The sequence below is a fragment of the Bombus fervidus genome, chromosome 5 (assembly GCF_041682495.2).
Source record: "Bombus fervidus isolate BK054 chromosome 5, iyBomFerv1, whole genome shotgun sequence".
Classification (NCBI taxonomy): domain Eukaryota; kingdom Metazoa; phylum Arthropoda; class Insecta; order Hymenoptera; family Apidae; genus Bombus; species Bombus fervidus.
In genome coordinates, this window is record NC_091521.1 from 15,252,777 (window position 1) to 15,272,345 (window position 19,569).

Sequence of the window (19,569 nt, forward strand, 5' to 3'; positions counted from 1 at the left end):
ATTTCCTTCGATTACGCTTGAACGACCGATCGCGCGACGATTTCCCTCACAGTGCCTCAGCAATAATCATCGCGTGTTGAAAAAGTGTACTGGAAAATTACTTGCAACGCGTAAGCTTGTCGTAATAAAACGTGAAATATGACTGATCAACAAAAATCAGCTATGGTGAGTACAATATTCGTATGGTACGGATTCAAACCTTATGATATCTTCTTCTTTCGCTAACAATCCACCTTATTAGTTACTTTTCAATAAATACGATAAGATCGGATTGTTCACGCTACATTTTTCTTTATAAAACAAATCTGAGTGATTGAAAAGGACGATTTATCATTATAGTCACGTTACGTAAAGAATAAAAAAGAATGTGAAGTGATATCGGTAAACAAGGAAAAAATCAAAGAATGCAAAAAGTCGTTCACTGATCAAAGTAATAATAACAATCTATATATTCAATTAAAATAAGAAGCTTCACGATTTTTTATGAAAAACCCGGTAAGAAAATTTGTTCAGGGTCAAATCGAAGAGACAAATAATAACAAGATATGATTTAACGAGTTATGATTTAAAGAAACCGGCAAGTCATTACATTTGAAAAAATAAACTTGAAATAGAATGAATCGTTCTATCTGTTCATTAAAATCTTTAAAACTCGTGTATGTTTGGATCACGTGAGATCACTTTGTCAAGAAAAAAAGGACCTTTGTTCGTCCACATTTACATAGATCGTTTGCATATGTTAATTCGTTTCTCTACCAATGAATCTCATATACCTAATAAAATTAGCGATACACGTTGTCTATTGCATTTTCTCCTCACATAATGTCGTATAACTTTGATTTAAATAAGAAGAACAATTATAAACAATAAAATTAAAAATAGTTGATAACCGGAGAATACAAGAAAATAATAAAGTATTTAAATCGAAATGGAGTGACAACGAAGGAGAATTTTTCGAGAAAACAGAGATAACTTGGAGCGCGATACACATATCGGAGGAAATAATTTGAAGAGAAAGCAGTGATGAATTGCGGAATATAAAAGAATATGAAAATACATATTAAGAGAAATTTTTATAAAGATGAGAAAAAATCTGAAACGAAACGGAGGCGTTTCAGATTCTTTTAAAATTAAGAATAAAACATCTTCATGAGATCAATTATTTTTACTAAAAAATTACAAACAATGTTTAAATAATAGCGTTTAAGTCAGAGGGATAGAAATTATAAATTATCGTGGAATTAATTATGGAAACCTAATAATCATAAAATGTAGATTATGACCCTGATGAATATTAAATTTTGACTCTATTAATAAATTATATTATTTCAGAAATAATGTGATTGGCAATCGTAAATTGGCATCAGGAAGTCATTAAGCTTGAATTAGATATAATGGATAGAATATCATTAGAACAAAATATTAAAATAACGTATAGTTAAATTCCCGTCTCCTATTTATTATAATTAAATACATATATATACAATATATCGAAATGTATGGAATTTGTACTCTAATTTCTACGAAACGGCAAACCAATGTACCTGTTTTTGAGCAAAGCATTCGTTTCAGAGAAAGGTTGAAGTAAAAGTAGGCTAGCCACGTGGACATTTCTTAGCACTTTTGCACAAGATATTTATATCGAATTATTTATACTGGTTATCTCAGGACATTTCGTATTTGGAACTGTTCCACATTTTTACATTTTCTTTATTTTGTCCAGGTATCTTCACTTTTTTAATACAAAATAAAACGAAAGAACAAAATTGCATGCTTAACGAATATTCTAGTACTCTAAAAACAATTCGAAACTTTGAGAAGAAGAAGAAACACCCAAAGCGATACAAGACGATCAAAAGCAAACAAAAATTTAGCGATTATCAGAAATTCCTCGTCTTCAACCTTTCATGTTTGTACAGCTAATTCTCTCCCTCTATGTTCCGAACATCATGCTAAAATGGAATTCTCGTCGCAAACATTTCACTGTTAAAGCCACTAATCCTTTTACGTTATGTATTTTGCATCACGATAACTATTTGAAAAGGATATTTCTCCGTTCAGTCGCTGTGCAGCTGTGTGAAAGGCAACATCGTCTTTTCGACATTAGTAACATGACTAGTTAAACACTGATAGTATCTTAGAGGCGCGATTATTTCCTAAGTGCTTTTGCAATTAATTACACCTGTGTTACGCTTTAGGAAGTATTTCCTACTACCGGTAACCACTTGATTTCATCGTTGGAAAGATTTCGCGTTAATCGTGAACGATGTACGGTGTAATTTGACTAACAAATAAGATTACATAAACTTGAATTTAGTTTAAAGCAATTAATGTTTCGAACAACTATAATATTAATTATATTTATAAATATAATTAAACATATGTGTACATAGTGATTTATGAAAGTATTTGAACGTTTATAGAAACCTATTATGTGAATATATCATGTGTATTAATACGAAACATTTTTCAATTTCATTAACACTGTAATGACTATTATGATCAGATTGGTAAGATGGAAAATAAAACTGAAAATTTGCAACTTCAAAAAATTCGTTCACGAAATAAAAGAAAACGAATTAAAATGATCAAAATTACCGTAATTAATAACGATGGATTAACTACATTTGCAACGTACCAGACTACGAAATTCTAATACTTCGTTCCGTTCTTAAGCTTCATATGAAAACATTTTACTTCTACGAAATATTGATCACTTGGAATTATCTCGGGTGACTATATAACTTGAATACTCTGATTCAGCAAATTTAATGTTCTTATAACTGGAACAAAGACCAAAATAAAAAATACGCAATTAATTAGAATTAATAACTTAATATGGTTGTCGTCGTAAGGAGCATTCGGACAATCAATTTTATCATCAATATTCACAGTTCTCAACTATCGTTATCAACAACATTTATCGATCGTTTAGTCTACAGAGTTTTTTATCTACGATAATGTCATGAACCTTGAATATTACAAAAACATCAAAACTTATCAATTTAAATAATAGATGTTTGGTTCTGTGATATGTAAACTTTACTGATATGTTAATTGGTACGGTTATTTCCAGAGAGAAGTAGTGCTCGAAATGAGCGATACGAACGCAGAAACGATCCCTCCCAAGCCACAGAATATAACGCCAGTCGTAGAAGAGCTCCGGATCGATATAGAGCCAGACGACAACAAGTCCAGTGAGTGATCTCGATTAACATTATTATTATTAGTCTTTCATTCAGCGGTCTTCGTATCTTCATTCATATAATATATAATAATATATAATATATAAATAAATATAATAACCGAGATGATTAATGATATGAAAAAGAGAAAGTTTTTACGAAGACAATAAGAAGATCCAACGATGATAAATCGATAAACTTGAAAGTGATTATTTTTGAGGCGACAAAGTGAAATTTACAAAATGTGAATAGATAATTTAGTGCCTTTGGTCCCTTGTTTCATTAAATTTGAATTATTTAATCTCTTCTCTTTTTTTAATCCAAATTTTATAAGAAAGTTCTTCATTGTGTTATTTAATGAATAATTATTACGATGTTTCGACTTTTGCACGTCGATTTCTTAGTGGTCGAGTAAGAATCAATCTGTCTATGACATGAATAAAATATAGTTAATAAAAATAAACTTGTTTAACAGTGTTTCTTACGTGGAGCAATTTAATTGTAGTTATAATTATGATATACTGGCGACCAGTATAGAATAACTTCTTATATTTACTGTGTAAAACAACGTAGAATTTAAAGCAATCACGAAATGGGAATACTCATTCCTTTATCTCTTTTATTTAATGGAGCCCTAAAGAAAAACGATGTAAGTAACAAAATCTTTAATTTCACATTAGACAAAACTGTGAATAAAGCTAAATTTCAATATTTCTATAATTATTATTTCTTTTAGTATAAGAAAAAGAGATCTCAAAGAAATATTAATTCCAATTTTTATTCTATTATAATTTCGTAAAAGTTAAAAAAAATAAATTCGTAACAGAATTGTCAGAATAATATAAATAAACTCAGAATAAATATGAATCTTCATGCATCGCTTTTCTTTCTGCTTTCTTCGATGAAGTTTGCTTTCATTTGTCTCTTGAATCTAATCTGATAAAATCGAATTATCTGTGTTACGTGTCAACCCAATACGTTTGTGCAAGAAACGACAGGAACGACGTCATTTTTATAAAACACGGTGCTAAGTTTCAACAGTTTTTGCTTCGAGGACGTATAAATTATTCTGTAAATCACTGACCCACGCTAAATACATATCTACCTTTAAACTTTCTTGACTGTCCATCTGTATGATTTTCGAACCAGCTGAGACTTACCACAGCTCTCTTATTAAGCAACGCATCATTACGTAGTAACTTAAAGCCGTAATACATGAAGCTATACAATGCAAAGTTTGTTTCGATCTTTATAATATACTGTATTAAATTGTGCAAGTGGTGTTAGACATCGGTAAGGGGATAAATTTTGCAGAAAAGAGCTTTACAGAGCTAAAAGAAACGAAACTTAGATAAAAATTTATTTCGTCTACTAAATATTATAACAAATACTCTACTATGGGTGTCTTACAAATTTTTTAATATTCTACGCATTCTGTGCATCTTTGAACTTTTAACTTTCTCACAAGTGCATAAAAATTCGCAATCTCTTATCAAATTCCCAAAATTATGCCAACAGTCCTATACCATTCATTAAGATCCTAACATATTAAGTGCAGTAGATAAGGAGGGAGATTTAAGTAAGGATAACGTAATTAAAAAATATAATATCTATCTCAGAAATTTTTTACTTCATCTCTAAGTAACGGTAAACACTAAGCTTTGTTATTATTAACCACAAACTCTAGATCTTTCATCCAATTTTTATCATAAGTCTTCTCTATTATATATCTTTTAACAATTTCCAAAATTTGAAAAAAAATCTAGTCTTATAGAAAGTTAAGAATTGCTACTTCCATGAATTTACTAAAAATTTTTAATCTTTCACCAGTCCTCAACGTTCTATTAAATATTTTCTCATAAATCTTTATGTTTCAAAATTTCAACAAGCATTTTGAATTTTAAGAATCGACAAGTATGTAGTTGGAATATTTCATCTTTAAATGCCATCAGGCTTCTTCGCAGGCGCGAGTATCAACGCGCTATAAGAAGGTATAAAAGCGCTTGGAAACTTGTTCTAGTAGATTTGTTGCACAATTACGCTCATAGATCTGTCAGCGATCGGATTTGATCATTTGTGCGCAGTTACTGTAGAGATCATCTAGACATTAAAGAAAATATATAAGATAAGAGAAGTATATGTGAGTTCAGTTTTATTAAAGTGCGTATACCTAACGATAGTACACAAGTATAACAGTGTTTTATAAATATATTTGCGACTGAAAGGTGAGTGACAGAGAGCCATTCTTTAAACTTTAGAATAACAGGAATTCTATCATAGATGTAGAATGATTAAGCAATGAATAAATATTGCAAATCTGTTTATTCGAATTCCTTGTTCAAATGATTGAACGTTGGAAGTAATCACCTTTTTCAACCACAATAACTTTTATGCTATTTACATAATGCTATTTAATTGTCTGCCTTATCTGTATTCATACTAATGTGTACTATGTGTTTTTAAAGACTAGTCAACTTGCATGAGTTGGAAATACGTTGACATTTTATTTATTTTCTTTCTGTACGTAGTGTATTACGCAAGAACTTTTAACAGATCAAACACTTGTAGTATTGCTTTATTATCTTAATATATGAAAATGCTACTAAGCTAGACGTATATGCTTATTTATGTATACAGTAGCAAACATAAGTATTGGCACACTTACAAACGGAATAATCTTTTTTAAATTCTACCAAACGACTTAAGTTTCTTTGAGAAATTAGAGTTAAAAGGACTAGTTTATTAAATGATATGTAACGAAAAATGCGTAGAAAAAATTACAATTGATTGAAACCATGATGGAAATAATAAAGGTCCTCTTCTATAATTTTTTTATTTGAACTTGTAACGAACATTTGAAAAATACTATATTTATATAATATTTATATCGTATATATATAATATAAAATACTATATTTATATAATTGCTATAAATTACAATGGAAAATCTCAGTTTCCCACGATTTTCTGCCTATAACTACAATAAGTCTAAAGATTTGTACATGTTTTGATGCCTGTAGCTTGTTATTGCGTCAACCGAATTCAATAACATTTTCATTATAGGCTCAGATAAAAAAGTTGTAAAAAGCAACCTGTAGGTATTATCTTCTTCGCGATTCCGACCAATTACAATTGTCTTAAAATTTAAGAATAAAACTTCTTCTTCTCTCTCTTTTTTCTTAACTCTTTAATAAACTAATTTTTCTAATTTCTCAAGAAGATTCAAATCGTTTAGTCCAATCTTTAAAAAGTTTTAAAACTTGTACCAACACTTATGCTTGGTATTGTCGTTTGACAACGACACGACGTTTGTCGTATGACTTGGTAAAGTCGTTTTAAATGATAATTATGTTAAAATTTCATATTCCTGCGTAATTATCGGACATTTTATGCCTTCAAGGAAAAAAGCGATACAGATCGTTGGAAATCGAAGAATAGGATAGCGATAAAATATGAGCTGTGTAAAAATTATGGTAGAACCATCAGTAAAGTTTTACAATAATGCGAATGGTATGAATTTTATGAAAAAATATGATGCACTGTAGTATGTTTTGGCGCACATCTTTCATTTTGTTATGTTTTATGTTTCTTTACTGACCTGTCACAAAATTTGAAATTCGCGCGCGAGCGATCGCAAGAAAACGCACTCATAATTCTGTTCAGCTACATACTTCGATAATTCTGTCGTAACTACTTAAATTTATTGTACAATAGCATAAAATAATATATTTGATTTATTCATCACTCACGTATATTGAAAACAAATTGGCGATGGTTAAAATTAAGATCTATCTTCGATTAACAGAAATCTGAAAGCAAAATTAGGAAATTCTTATTTATTCATTCATTCAAAGAGTGAAAATTACATTTTTAGTCGGCTTGATAATAAAGTCAAATTCCTAAGTTTTCAATAAAACAAATATCAATTTGAACACACACTTTATAAAACTGATACATATAGAAATTGGTATAATACATTTATGAGATATTACCTGTCTGATTCATCGTAAACGTTTGACAATTTCGTACAACGCAAACTAATAATGCTGCTTATCATTAGTAGTATTATACATATCTATAACAAGATTAAAATACCTAACTATTCTTTCATTAAATACTTGAAACATCTCGCATATAACATATCTGAACATAAAGTCATAAGAATAAAAAGCGTGCTGCGAAAGCATTAACATTCGCCATCATGAACTAATAATAGACTAATCTTGTGTGGGAATTTATAATTTTTTTTTACATGACTATAGTACTGACATCTATAGAGAAATATCAAACTGTTTTCTTTATCGATTCAGTACCACATACAGGGTAAATTACTATGATAAATTATTCTTCTATGGAATTACTTTTTGCGATAATAAACGTATCCTCCTTTAGTTTAGTTTCATCATTTTTCAGAAAACAAGATAACAAAATATATAAAATACATAAATATATATATGCAGAATAAATATATACAGAATATATAAAAAATATGCGACATCACCGTTGTAGATAGATCCTACCTCTTCATGATTTGATAGAAATTGGGTTAATAAACATACCGCAAAATTAACCTTTACTCAGAATTTCAAAATTAAAATTTTTTACTTCATTTATTATATTTATCACAATGTCCAAGCTTATGTAAGTAATCATAAATCTTAATTAAACCGTTCTTTTAAGACATGATGCTGACATTCCATTGACTCTCAGATTGTCTTTATTTACAACGTAAAAAATTGAAAATTATTTTTTACATGAAATACAAGACAAAGCATCTAACTTCATAATTTCGAATTACTCGAAAATTACTTACTGTATGAAGAAATGTTTCAAATAAAAGTTCAGTAACGAAAGTACATGATTTGATACTATAATTTATTTTTCGGCAAGTGAACGCGAAAAATTATTCTTCGAAATATAATTTCATTTAAAAGACATCACTTTGACACCATTTAGCTTTTAAAAGATTTCTTCATACAGTAAGTAATGTTTTAGTTGCTTTTTATCTGACTGCAAAGTGTAGATTAATTTTTATTTGTATTCTATTATAAATTAAATCACTATAAAAGATAATAATTAGTTTTCAAAAGAACTGTTCAATAGTAATCATTATTACCTTGACAAGTTTAGTCTTCATGACTTAATAAACAGATGTATTTCCTTAATAAACAGAACATTTCTCCAAGCAAACTTTATCTTTTCTGAATCGGTAAAACAGTAACAATAATATGATAAATTTAAACAAACTTTTATCAAAAAGAACACAAATTGATAATATGTCCATTATATTATACTAAAAGATAGTATAATTTTTACTTAATAAAATACCATATTGTGAAATGTTCTAGAACGTAATGTAATATATAAATGGATATTTATATGGAAATGTAATAAAAGAGGTAAACATTTTTATTTCTGATGATCAATCAGTTTTATCAATCTATCAATTTTAGCGATTGGATCGAATTTCTGCATTCACTGCTATAAACTGTAGAGGGCATACCAAAGCAATCCCAGAACCTCTGTTTCATAGGATCGGTATTTCAGAATATGTAACATAAAGTCAGATCAGCACCCATACGGTATTAAATCTATCCTGTATTTCATCTGTGATTATTCTTCCTTGATTGCTTTGCACCAAACAAACGTACTTGTTCAAAATTAAGTTTATTTTTATTCTTCAGAGGACAAGCATATATGTACGTATATCTATATATATGATAAAAATAATTTTAAATTCTTTCAATTTTAACTTTTTACAATTTTTATTGTTTTTTAAACATACTACTGTATTTTAATTTTATTGCTTATAATTGGATAGTAAAAACATTTTCAGTTCTAATTATATCAGTAATTTTTTATTGTATTAATTTTTAATGAATAATAAGTATTTGTACGGAAATTCGGCACAATCAAATAACATTAATTATATTAGAAATATTTGACTGTACTTTATTACTGAAGATTTTTATCTATGCAATATGACGTTTTATTATAAATCCACGAGTCTAAAATATGTACAGGAAGCTAGATATCATTATTTCCATGAATTGATTCATGGTTTCACTTGCATATCACGTTTTATGATTCAATATACTACGAATGTCCAAGCATAAACATACTTTCATCCGCATCTTCTATATAGTAATGTACAATAAATATTTTTGATAATATTGAGATTTGTTATAATTTTTTGTCACAGATATTAAATAGCGTAGGAACTAAAAATATTATACACAAGTTAAGAATATTAAGTAAATCTATTAACGTATATGACGAATATTTTTTTTATTTCCGTACAAGTATATAATGCGCTGTACGTATCTAAGTTTTATTTGTCGACGCTGATATCTTAATATGTACTTATTCAAAGATTGAATTGCTTCTATCCTGTATTATTATAATACAGACATCTGATTTATAGTCAAACTATAATCTCTAACCACTTATTATTCGGATAAATACGTTCTGTTTCACGTATTTTAAACTTCTGTAATCATATGTATGTACATATTTAATTGTTTTTTTTCAGTTGTTTCGCGTGATCATATTTTCAAGCTGGTTTTATGTACATAAAATTTTAAATGTTATAAATAGTAATAATAATATGGAATTGTGTTGCAGTATATATGAGAAATATTCAAATAATAATTCTTTCAATATATTACTGTACTATAATATACTTACAAAAATAAAATAATTTAAATATATCCTTTATTATTTACATTTATGAAAATATAGAAGTTTACTTTATATTTATTCATCATAGTTTCTGTTATATTATAAATAATACTATATCACATATATTATAATATTTATTATTATATTATAATAAGAGATGTTCGTAGTAACTATTACATATAGTCATTTATTTCTTCTGATTCTAGCACAAACTAAGGGGAAAATGACAGATTATGCAAATGTAAGTACACTGATTTGTTATTCTATTTCACAGAATAAAAAATTTATGTATCAAATTTTCCAGAAAAATATAAAAATAAAAAATTTCTTATTATGTACTTAAATCTACTATTTTTTTATAGCTTGTTGAACGCACACGAAATGTATTTCTTAATGGTAAAACAAGACCACTAGAATGGAGATTAAAACAACTAAAGCAAGCACAACTTATGATAAAAGAATGCGAACAAGAAATTATATCTGCTCTTGCTAGTGATCTGCACAAAGTTTGTATAATAACTATCCATTATATTTTACATTCAGGTTCATAAATAATGGATTTTTTCCTTTGTAGTCGAAATTTGAATCTCTTACAACAGAAGTAGTATTTACAGAAGGAGAAATCAAAGATTTGCTTACATATCTCAAGGAATGGTCAGCTGATGAAAAAGTATCTTCGATATTTTGTAACTTTTTATGTGTATTTAACTATCTTATTTAAATGGATAAATATATAATTCAACTATTTGTATCTTTTAGCCTCCAAAGGGAATAGTCAACATATTGGACAAGGTTGAAATTAAAAAAGATCCATTTGGTGTGGTTCTTGTTATAGGACCATGGAATTATCCTTTCCAGCTATGTATAGTTCCTCTAATGGGTGCAATAGCTGCTGGTAACTGTGTCATTCTTAAACCATCAGAAATATCCTCTGCCACATCAAAAATTCTTGCAAAAATTATTCCAAAATATTTAGATCAAGTATGTACTCCAAACGAATTCTAATAGGAAAATGATTCTGAAATAATCAAGAAAGGATATAAGTACTTCTCACTATGTCATAAAATATTATTGCACGTTCTAGGAATGTATTCATGTAGTGCTAGGAGGTGTTCCTGAAACAACAGAACTACTTAAACAGAGATTCGATTACATCTTTTATACAGGTTCAACTATAGTTGGAAAAATTATTCGCGATGCGGCGAATAAATTCTTAACGCCAGTGACATTAGAACTAGGTGGTAAAAGGTAAAAAAATGTATATTCATTAATATACTATCAGTATACTATAGTATAGTACAGTATATAATTAATTAATATATATTTATTACTTTTATTTTCTACACTTCATAATATAAAAGCAATAAATAAATGCATTAATTTACAGCCCTGTATATATAGATAATACAGCGAATTTAGAAGTAAGCGTGAAAAGAATACTTTGGGGCAAATGTGTTAATGCTGGACAAACATGTATTGCACCTGATTATGTACTTTGTACTGAGGAAATTCAAAATAAATTCATAAAAAAGGCAAAGGAGGTTCTCAAAGAATGGTATGGTGATAATCCCAAAGAAAGTCCAGATTTAACACGTATAATTAACGAACAACATTATAAGTAAGATTTTTATTATTATATATATGTATCCTATAATTTCACATTATATTGCATTCTATGAAATCTCATATTTTTACAGACGTCTCGTAAACTACTTAAATAATGGCAAAGTAGCACTAGGAGGTGATTGTGATTCTAACGAAAAATATATCTCGCCAACTATACTCGTTGATGTCAAGCCTACGGATCCCGTCATGCAAGATGAAATATTCGGTCCAATATTACCATTTATAAACATAAATAACGCTTACGAAGCAATTAACTTCATAAATAGTCGGTGAGTTCTTTACATATAAATTTTTTCAACAATAAACATGCACAAAAATGTTCTACTAATAAAAATACACAGAAATATTTTTTAATGATTATAAACTTCTAAAATTATATGCACACTGAAGATTTATCCAATGTCATAAATTTCGTTAAAATATTTTATAAAGTAAATAACAAGAAATAATATGTGGCAATTAATTCTTTACATTTAGAGAAACCCCACTCGTACTATATATTTTTTCCAAGGACAGGAGAGTTCAAGATTTATTAATAAATCAAACTCGTAGTGGAAATGTAGGAGTAAATGACACGATAATGCAATATTGTGGTGAGTTAGGATATTAAGCGAAGAATGGTAGACTTTTTACTAATATATGGAATGAAGCAGTAAAATTTTCTTCAGTCCTTACAAGCTGTATAAATCTTTATTTTATCTAATATATATTTGTATTGGGGTGTCGGTTTTCTGTTCTGGTTATAAAATATGCACATTGGTAATCAAATATTAGACATGGTATAGCTATATTTTCATGCACGGTATAGCTATATTTTATTGTGGCTTTTTTAGATATTAATAGAATAACTACATATTCTTTGATACATGTATATTATATATATTGACCATCATACATGTTCCATCATACTACTTTTCAAAATGGTGAACTTTCAAGATCCATAACCACACATGAATATTTCATATTACCTAGTAAACCAAGGTGAAAGTTTCTTTGTCGTAGTTTTATAAATATTAATTGCATAAAAAACGATTATTCACTCATATATTTCTCCTATGTTACAATTTGTCAGATTCTAATTAAATTACACTTAGATTCTCTGTATATTTGAAATTTTTTGTAAATAACATCTTTGAAATTGCATTCCATGATAGCACACATACAATATTGGTAATAGTAATTGTAAAATCCTTACTATACTTTAATCTTTATAATTCTTTGTAATTCGCTACAACCACTAGTAGTGAACTTGCACTTGCAAATATAATTCCCTACAGATCTTTAATTACGATTTCAAGTGCTAATTCATAAATTGTGTCATATCCTATACAGGGAGAAGCCATTATCATTGTATATATTTAGTACTGAAGAGAAGACTATATCGATATTTCTTGAAAATACAAGCAGCGGTAGTGTTTGTGTTAATGATGTAATAATGCATGTCACAGGTATCTTGATACGAATATACATCTAGATATTTTTGTATAATGTTTACACTTATGCATGTCTGCATGTATTGTTGTATGTTTGCGTATATTCGATAATTCCACAAAAATTGGGACTCAGGTGTTGCAATTATTTGATAAATGATACTTAGATACATATCAATAAGTAAATATAATTCAAATTATATCGTTTTGGTCTTATTTTAAACAGAAAGATCTGGAAAATATGATCGTAAATGTTCAATTTAAAAAAGATTAAAAATAAAAGGGTTTTACTTCTGGATTGGTACCTAAATACATTGTCTCAGTGATATTTGACATTCAATCATTACACTATTCGACCGCCACGGCCGTAGACTTCTCAGTGCATCAGGGAATCTCGCTCCTGTAGTAGGACTGTGCAATTATGTAAAAAATCTTTTTATGCAATTATCGAATATTTCCTGTGTATATATATATATATATATATACACACACACATATATACATACACATACAATAATTTTATATTGTATATATGTTTGTACTTTGTGCATATAATATCATAATATATTATGATATATTTAATATTTAATATATAAACATTAAATATCTGTTTTTTCAGTTGACACTTTACCATTTGGTGGTGTTGGTAATTCTGGTATGGGAGCCTATCATGGAAGATATACATATGATACTTTTGTGCACAAAAAAGGCTGCCTTATTAAAAATTTTAATAAGTTAGGAGAAACATTGGCATCGTAAGCAGCAGTCTATAAAATTATATTGTACATAATCTAGGAATAAATTTATGGAGAAATAATTATTGTTTATAATTTGCTGCAGATGCCGTTATCCGCCATATTCCGACAAGAAGTTGTCTTTCGTAGAATTTTTATTGGCAAAACGGCCTGACATACCGGGAATTAAATACATTCCACATCTTTTAGCATTCGGTTTGGGAATTCTTGTCACATTTGGTATTTCAACTGCTTTAAAGGTATATAAACCAAAGCGTATTTAGTGCACATATTAATCTATATTCGTAACAATTTGAACTATTATACATCACCGCACAATGTATGCAAACTTTATAGTCGTAGAATTAATTTGTGGAAACTTAAATATTGTAAATAACTGAATGTTCCATTCTCATTCTAATTCAAATGATTGACTATTGAAAACTTATGACCTTAAAGAATAGTTCATGCTTGAAATGGTTTATAATAGTTAAATTTCAAAATTTCGTTAAATTTTTATACATGTTTTTTTTTATATGCTTCCATATAAAAATGTTTATTATGATCTATAGTAAAAACGCCGCGACACAACACGCACATTTAACTAATATTATCATTTGCTATGTTAACACAACTACTGACAGCTCAATAAAGGCAATAAATGTTGCTATATAAATCACCATTATTTTGTTCTTTCCTAGTACTTAACTAACATACGAAAATACTTTTTCAGGTTCAAGAAGAAAATTATTAATGGACTCCTCACAATATTGTTATAAAAGCTTGTTGTCAATTACAAATTTCAGAACGTTATTTATGTATAATTTTTACCTATTCATATTCTAAATTCGTACGTGTTTGCAACGAGTAAGAGAACTTTTAAATATTAAAATAGAAGTCAAACACATTTCTGCAAAAATTTAGTTTTAGAGTTTATATGCTTACACACGTATAAAATTTTAATAATAGCTATTTTAATATTATTAATACTGTACAAGTTACTAGAAGATAAATTTGCACAAAAATTGTTCCTAAAAAAATCGTGTTTTTATGACATAATTCTTTTTTAGATATTTTATAGCTAACTTGAGCTTCCACAATAACACATTGTATTTTTTAAAGATTACAATAAGATTTATCAGTATATAAATTTGCCATAGTGTATATAGAATGTATAATGTGCAAAATTGTTGCCATATTGTTAAATAAATGTATAAAAAACTCTACCTGTTCATTATTTTTATTAGAATTATATATAATCCAATAAATAATAAATATACTGTTTATAACATAACTGTACATATGAATATATATTGCAAATAAAGTACATATAAAATAGCATGTAATAAGTACTTAATAAATTTGAGATAATATAAAAAATTTAATCCTTTTTTAAGAAAAAGTACTTTTTACTAAATTCCTTGAATTACTTTTTTATGTGACAGTTAATATAAAAAAATAAATATGTATACTATATAAGACAAACGCGGACAATACAGAAAATAAAACGTTTGTACATGAAAAAAGGTATTCATATATTTATTGATAATAAAGTCTTTAGTGTACATTATATATTATCAAAGATTTGTTCATACGTGTAATTAACACATTTTTGAAAATACTAGCTTTGTTTTTGCTTATAGTGTAATGTATTATATACATATTCCGTAACATCTATCGAAGATTCAAATTCAGTATCAGCATCTCAAATATTTATTAATAATATGTCCAATACGGTATCGAAGTACTTTTTCAAATCTTACTGACCATGGCAGTTCATCTGCATAAATATATTTATCAACCAAAAGGTTAACATAAATCACAGTTCAAATTCTTACCACTGAACTATTGCTTCCAAGTAACTGACATTTCTCCTCCTTGAGTATTATCACGCTGTGGACTCTGTAACAGTATTAAAAAAATATTAACACTTTTTAATTTTTATCCTACCATAAAATTTAAACACAATGAATATAATTACTTTAACTTGAATCTGTTGCTTCAACATCGCGGCCCTTAAGATTAACATGCGCGTACGTCTCTGATATTCCTTTCCAACGCTCATAGATTTTTCGAAAGTTGTACTACGTTGATCGACATCCTTTGCATATAGAATCTAAGTATACATAACAAATCAAATGAAAAGATGATTTTTCATAAAAATATTAACTAGTGATAGCAATAATTACCTTATTATGAGAATCTATACGAGCTTGTATCTGACCATCGAGAATTAATTGCATAAGCTCATCTTCCAATTCTGAAACTGTTCTGTTAAAAGCAGTTGCCATACGTCTCATATCTGCACTTAAGTATGGACTAAAATATTGTATCAATGCCCTATTCCGAATTTGTGTATATAAAACATTAACATGTGGTGCTATGTACATATCCAGGAGTATATTATCCTTAATTTCATCAAGCAATTTTAAGCAGGATGCATATTTCGACTCGTAAAATTTGAAAATGATATCTCTTAACTGTGGTTCCAATTCTAGAAACAACTTAAAGGAACTACTAAAAATGACCTGTTTTTGTAATTCATGCCTGTCAAACGTTGCCAAAGCACAGAGTCCTCCATACAAAGCAACATTTCCAGGAGACAACAATTCAAGGCAATCACAATGATCCAATGATGCTTGTAAAAAGTGTCTTGCAGCCATTTTGTATTTTCTGGTTGCTAGTTCTGCTAGACCAGCTGCAACTTTTAATTTTGTAACTATAGACTGATTGTTATCTTTGCCATGAACATCGGAAAAATCTGGTGTACTTTCTGCCTTTGTTACATAGCTCAATACATGAGCCCAATTTTGCAAATAAACGGAAACTTTAATAACATTTAAACACATGTTAACAATATGTTTCCCACTAGTGCAATAATCCCTTGCTCTAGAATAACATTTTAAGGCATGGACGAGGTCCCCACAATCAAGATAATGATCCCCTAAATCATCATGACCTCTTCTGATACTTTCTTTAATTGAATTACTTCTATAATTTTTAAGGTCTGTATCAAATTTCTCTAGTTTTAAAGCAGCCTTTTTTGAACGTGTTTCAACCCAAGCCTGGTCTAAAGTTAACATATCTTGGGATGTTGACTGTGCTGCAACATCTGGCAGTCCAGGTGTGCCTACAGCTTGCACTAATTTTTTATGTAATATGACATACAAAGAAACATTATACGTTGTCATCACATACGATATAGCCATCTTAAGTGCTTCTATTCTTAACATTGGACAATGGTCAGCTATGTATATAAGCCTGTATAGTTTAGCAAGTCCATTGTAGCTATTGGCATAAACTTCTAAGTCCTGAAAAGAAGTAGAATCAAAAATTTTCATATTTGCTTTATAATATCAGAACTATATGTACAAATTTCTAAAGATCATTAACAACTATCAAAGACAAGAGATTCAAAAGAGAATTATATTTACCAATGTTGGATTTTCCACAATATATGGTTCTTCTTCTGCATTATCATTATCTTCTGCAGGAGCATCAACTTGCATAGGCTCCACAACATTTTGCTACATATAAAAAACATCAACATATATTTTGTACAGAAATAAGTTCCTAATTCGTAGTATCCCAAACAATAGAAATATAAAATACAAAGATAATAAAATTAAAAATAGATTTTATCAAACTGACATAATAACTGTAATATAGAAAAAAAACATAACACGGAAACGAACAACATTTGAATTTGTCACGATTTTGCTGCCCCTGAAATATTCTATTTACATAAACATTTACATTGTACATTGTTCTAAAATAATTACCTGAACATCGTGAACTTGTAACGGCATGACAAACGTTTTCTTTTATGTAAAATAGCCGAGAAACTCTGAAGCAAAACAAAACTTTATAACAGTAATGTAATGTGCAATAGAGAACCAAGTTATACACATATGTATCATGTATAGTTGGTGCAGTGCAGGCAACTTGGAACGATTAAACATTTTCCATTGTCATAATTTTATTTCGACAGATTTTGATTTGCATAAAATTCTGAAATTCGCTGAGGTATGTTACTTTAAATAAATCAATAACAGTTAATTATTCTCCAATTTAAAATTGATGTATTTTAATAAATTTTAATTAACCTAAATACTTTGCTCTGATTTTGGAACAGTGAAATAGTTATTTGAAATAGTTACTATTATTTTACATCGCATTAATAATTCTTTATAACTACCATAACTCATTTTTTGACATGACTGCGCAACGAACAAGCAACAAAAATTTATGTTCGTTAGAAAAAATTTTTTTGGAGCATAGATGAAATGTTTTCGTATAACGAAATACCTATTCGCGGTCTAAACTTTTAAATACTTATTACGTATTGATTAATCGTAACACGAAACTCTATCTTTTACTGGATCAGATCGAATACTGTATAGATAGAAAATATAAAATAACGAAAGAAGATACTCGATAACTCGTCGGGAGCACATACATAATTAGTTTTATGACAGTATTTCCAGCGATAATAATAACGCTTTAATGTTTCATTAAAATATATAATATAATATTTTTGTATACTAAATACATTAATTGATGCTATACATTATAAAATGTATGTATATTTGCTTATATATTTAGTATTGTAATTTATATATTTTACATTAAATTATTTATTATTTTATTATTTTTTGTATGATTGTTCATTTCCTCCTATTTCATGGAACGTATCTTTCATCGACAAAAACAAAAGCTTGTGTTGCGTTTACGCAACGCTAATCGCGCGTATTATTTTCCGTGTCGATTATATATGAGCCAGTGAAAAATAATAACCGTTGCTGATAAATACATTATTTCCATTCAGTATGGAAAATACTGAAATACGTTCACGTGTATCCAATATTTTAGTAATGGTGAAAATACACTTTTGAACGTTCCAAATATTTTACAGGGAATGCAAAAAGTATGGTGTGTGTGGTCGATACGATCGAACGGTAACGATTAAAATGAAACGTAGCTAAGCTACCTGGTTTCAGAAGACGCGTGATGTCTGTCTAGTAGTCGTGTCCAATATGGCGTATATATTGTGAATTGCATTAACGTGCAGGTAAGATTTGATTGAATTACATCAGACAAATAAATTGAAAAGTGAAAATTTGCACATTTTACAATGTTAATTTTTCAAGTTTCTGCATATTTTCATTAGCACACGATCAAACGGAATATTAACGAAACATTTTTCTTAAAATATGTGAACCTTGTCAACCTTTGCACGTTCAAGGTCCGTTCGCTGAAGTATATTTATGATGACAGGTGTGTTGTGTAGATTTTGTGTCCTTTCGATCAAATCGCTTTGCGAGAAAGTACGATTTTGAAACAGAAAATTGATTTACTGCGCGATAACGTCCGCCGTTGGCAACTGCCAGTCGGGTCTGAATAGATTACCTCTATAATTGAGAAAATTGGAGCAAAAGTTACGAAAACGAATTTACAAATCGTATCGCCCGATTTTTCTTACCGATTATTTACGTTAGTTATAAAATTTGAGATTTTAAATAACATTCAAACTGTTTTTGTAATAGCGCATGACAAGTATTTTGACATATTGGTGTACATACTACGAAAATGGAGCAAGTCCGATAAAACTTTTATTTTCAACAGATATAGAAATATGATTTTACTTATCTTTTAATAAGGATAAAATAGATTTAAAAAGTTATATAGATGTATATAAATATAATAGAACAAATAAACACAGCACTGTATCAAAACATGTGAGTGCTCTTAATTGATTGATAATTTAATCACTCCTGAAAGTGCATCTTTGTTATTACTACCTTATATAAATATCTTTTTAATTTTTTTAACAAACAATGTTTAAAGTAACTTACAGTAAACTGATATAATTCTATAAATAAATATAACTACAAAAAATTAAAAATGTATAAT

At 28.3% G+C, this 19,569-nt stretch overlaps 4 protein-coding genes across 15 annotated transcripts in view; 2 read left to right on the forward strand and 2 right to left on the reverse strand.

Annotated features, from left to right (window-relative positions):
* On the forward strand, positions 1–14,884 carry Aldh-iii (Aldehyde dehydrogenase type III). Of its 7 annotated transcripts, none has more exons than XM_072003499.1 (13): positions 2–165; positions 3,077–3,197; positions 10,073–10,107; positions 10,229–10,372; positions 10,441–10,536; positions 10,626–10,847; positions 10,951–11,114; positions 11,254–11,484; positions 11,564–11,761; positions 12,825–12,940; positions 13,542–13,677; positions 13,763–13,916; positions 14,390–14,884. In XM_072003499.1, the coding sequence occupies exons 1-13, from the start codon at positions 139–141 to the stop codon at positions 14,408–14,410; spliced, it is 1,665 nt and encodes a 554-aa protein (XP_071859600.1). In that variant the 5' UTR covers positions 2–138; the 3' UTR covers positions 14,411–14,884. The 7 variants fall into 7 exon arrangements, with proteins under 7 accessions (XP_071859606.1, XP_071859600.1, XP_071859599.1 ...); XM_072003498.1 differs by lacking the exon at positions 12,825–12,940 and adding an exon at positions 11,970–12,085 and having other exon boundaries at positions 3–165; XM_072003500.1 differs by lacking the exons at positions 2–165; positions 12,825–12,940 and adding exons at positions 2,145–2,259; positions 11,970–12,085.
* Nab2 (Nuclear polyadenosine RNA-binding 2) overlaps positions 1–19,569 on the reverse strand; it is a 239,919-nt gene that overhangs the window by 62,355 nt on the left and 157,995 nt on the right. The window lies entirely within an intron of this gene.
* Positions 10,067–18,711, reverse strand: Csn1b (COP9 signalosome subunit 1b). 5 transcript variants are annotated; one of them, XM_072003510.1, is made up of 7 exons: positions 18,647–18,711; positions 17,439–17,503; positions 17,091–17,183; positions 15,846–16,967; positions 15,638–15,772; positions 15,495–15,558; positions 15,167–15,436 (listed from the first exon to the last, which is right to left on the reverse strand). In XM_072003510.1, the coding sequence occupies exons 2-6, from the start codon at positions 17,463–17,465 to the stop codon at positions 15,502–15,504; spliced, it is 1,434 nt and encodes a 477-aa protein (XP_071859611.1). In that variant the 5' UTR covers positions 17,466–17,503; positions 18,647–18,711; the 3' UTR covers positions 15,167–15,436; positions 15,495–15,501. The 5 variants fall into 5 exon arrangements, with proteins under 5 accessions (XP_071859610.1, XP_071859611.1, XP_071859613.1 ...); XM_072003512.1 differs by lacking the exon at positions 18,647–18,711 and adding an exon at positions 18,546–18,564; XM_072003511.1 differs by lacking the exon at positions 18,647–18,711 and adding an exon at positions 17,566–17,714 and having other exon boundaries at positions 17,439–17,501.
* Positions 18,591–19,569, forward strand: part of LOC139987346 (uncharacterized) — a 13,638-nt gene continuing 12,659 nt past the window's right edge. Inside the window, exon 1 of one of the 2 annotated variants that reach the window (XM_072003495.1) lies at positions 18,591–18,727. The gene's annotated coding sequence lies outside the window, so the exon portion shown is untranslated. Of the gene's footprint in view, positions 18,728–18,897; positions 19,395–19,569 lie in introns of those variants that run through there. The other variant, XM_072003496.1, reaches the window with a different exon arrangement.

Coding starts and splice junctions, on each gene's coding strand:
- Aldh-iii (XM_072003499.1), top strand. CDS start 139: ATGACTGATCAACAAAAATCAGCTATG. Junction 11,115..11,253: donor TTAGAACTAGGTGGTAAAAG/GTAAAAAAATGT, acceptor ATTAATTTACAG/CCCTGTATATATAGATAATA. Junction 11,485..11,563: donor ATTAACGAACAACATTATAA/GTAAGATTTTTA, acceptor ATATTTTTACAG/ACGTCTCGTAAACTACTTAA.
- Csn1b (XM_072003509.1), bottom strand. CDS start 17,465: ATGCCGTTACAAGTTCACGATGTTCAG. Junction 15,773..15,845: donor GTATAGATTCTCATAATAAG/GTAATTATTGCT, acceptor ATGTATACTTAG/ATTCTATATGCAAAGGATGT. Junction 15,559..15,637: donor AGCAACAGATTCAAGTTAAA/GTAATTATATTC, acceptor ATACTGTTACAG/AGTCCACAGCGTGATAATAC.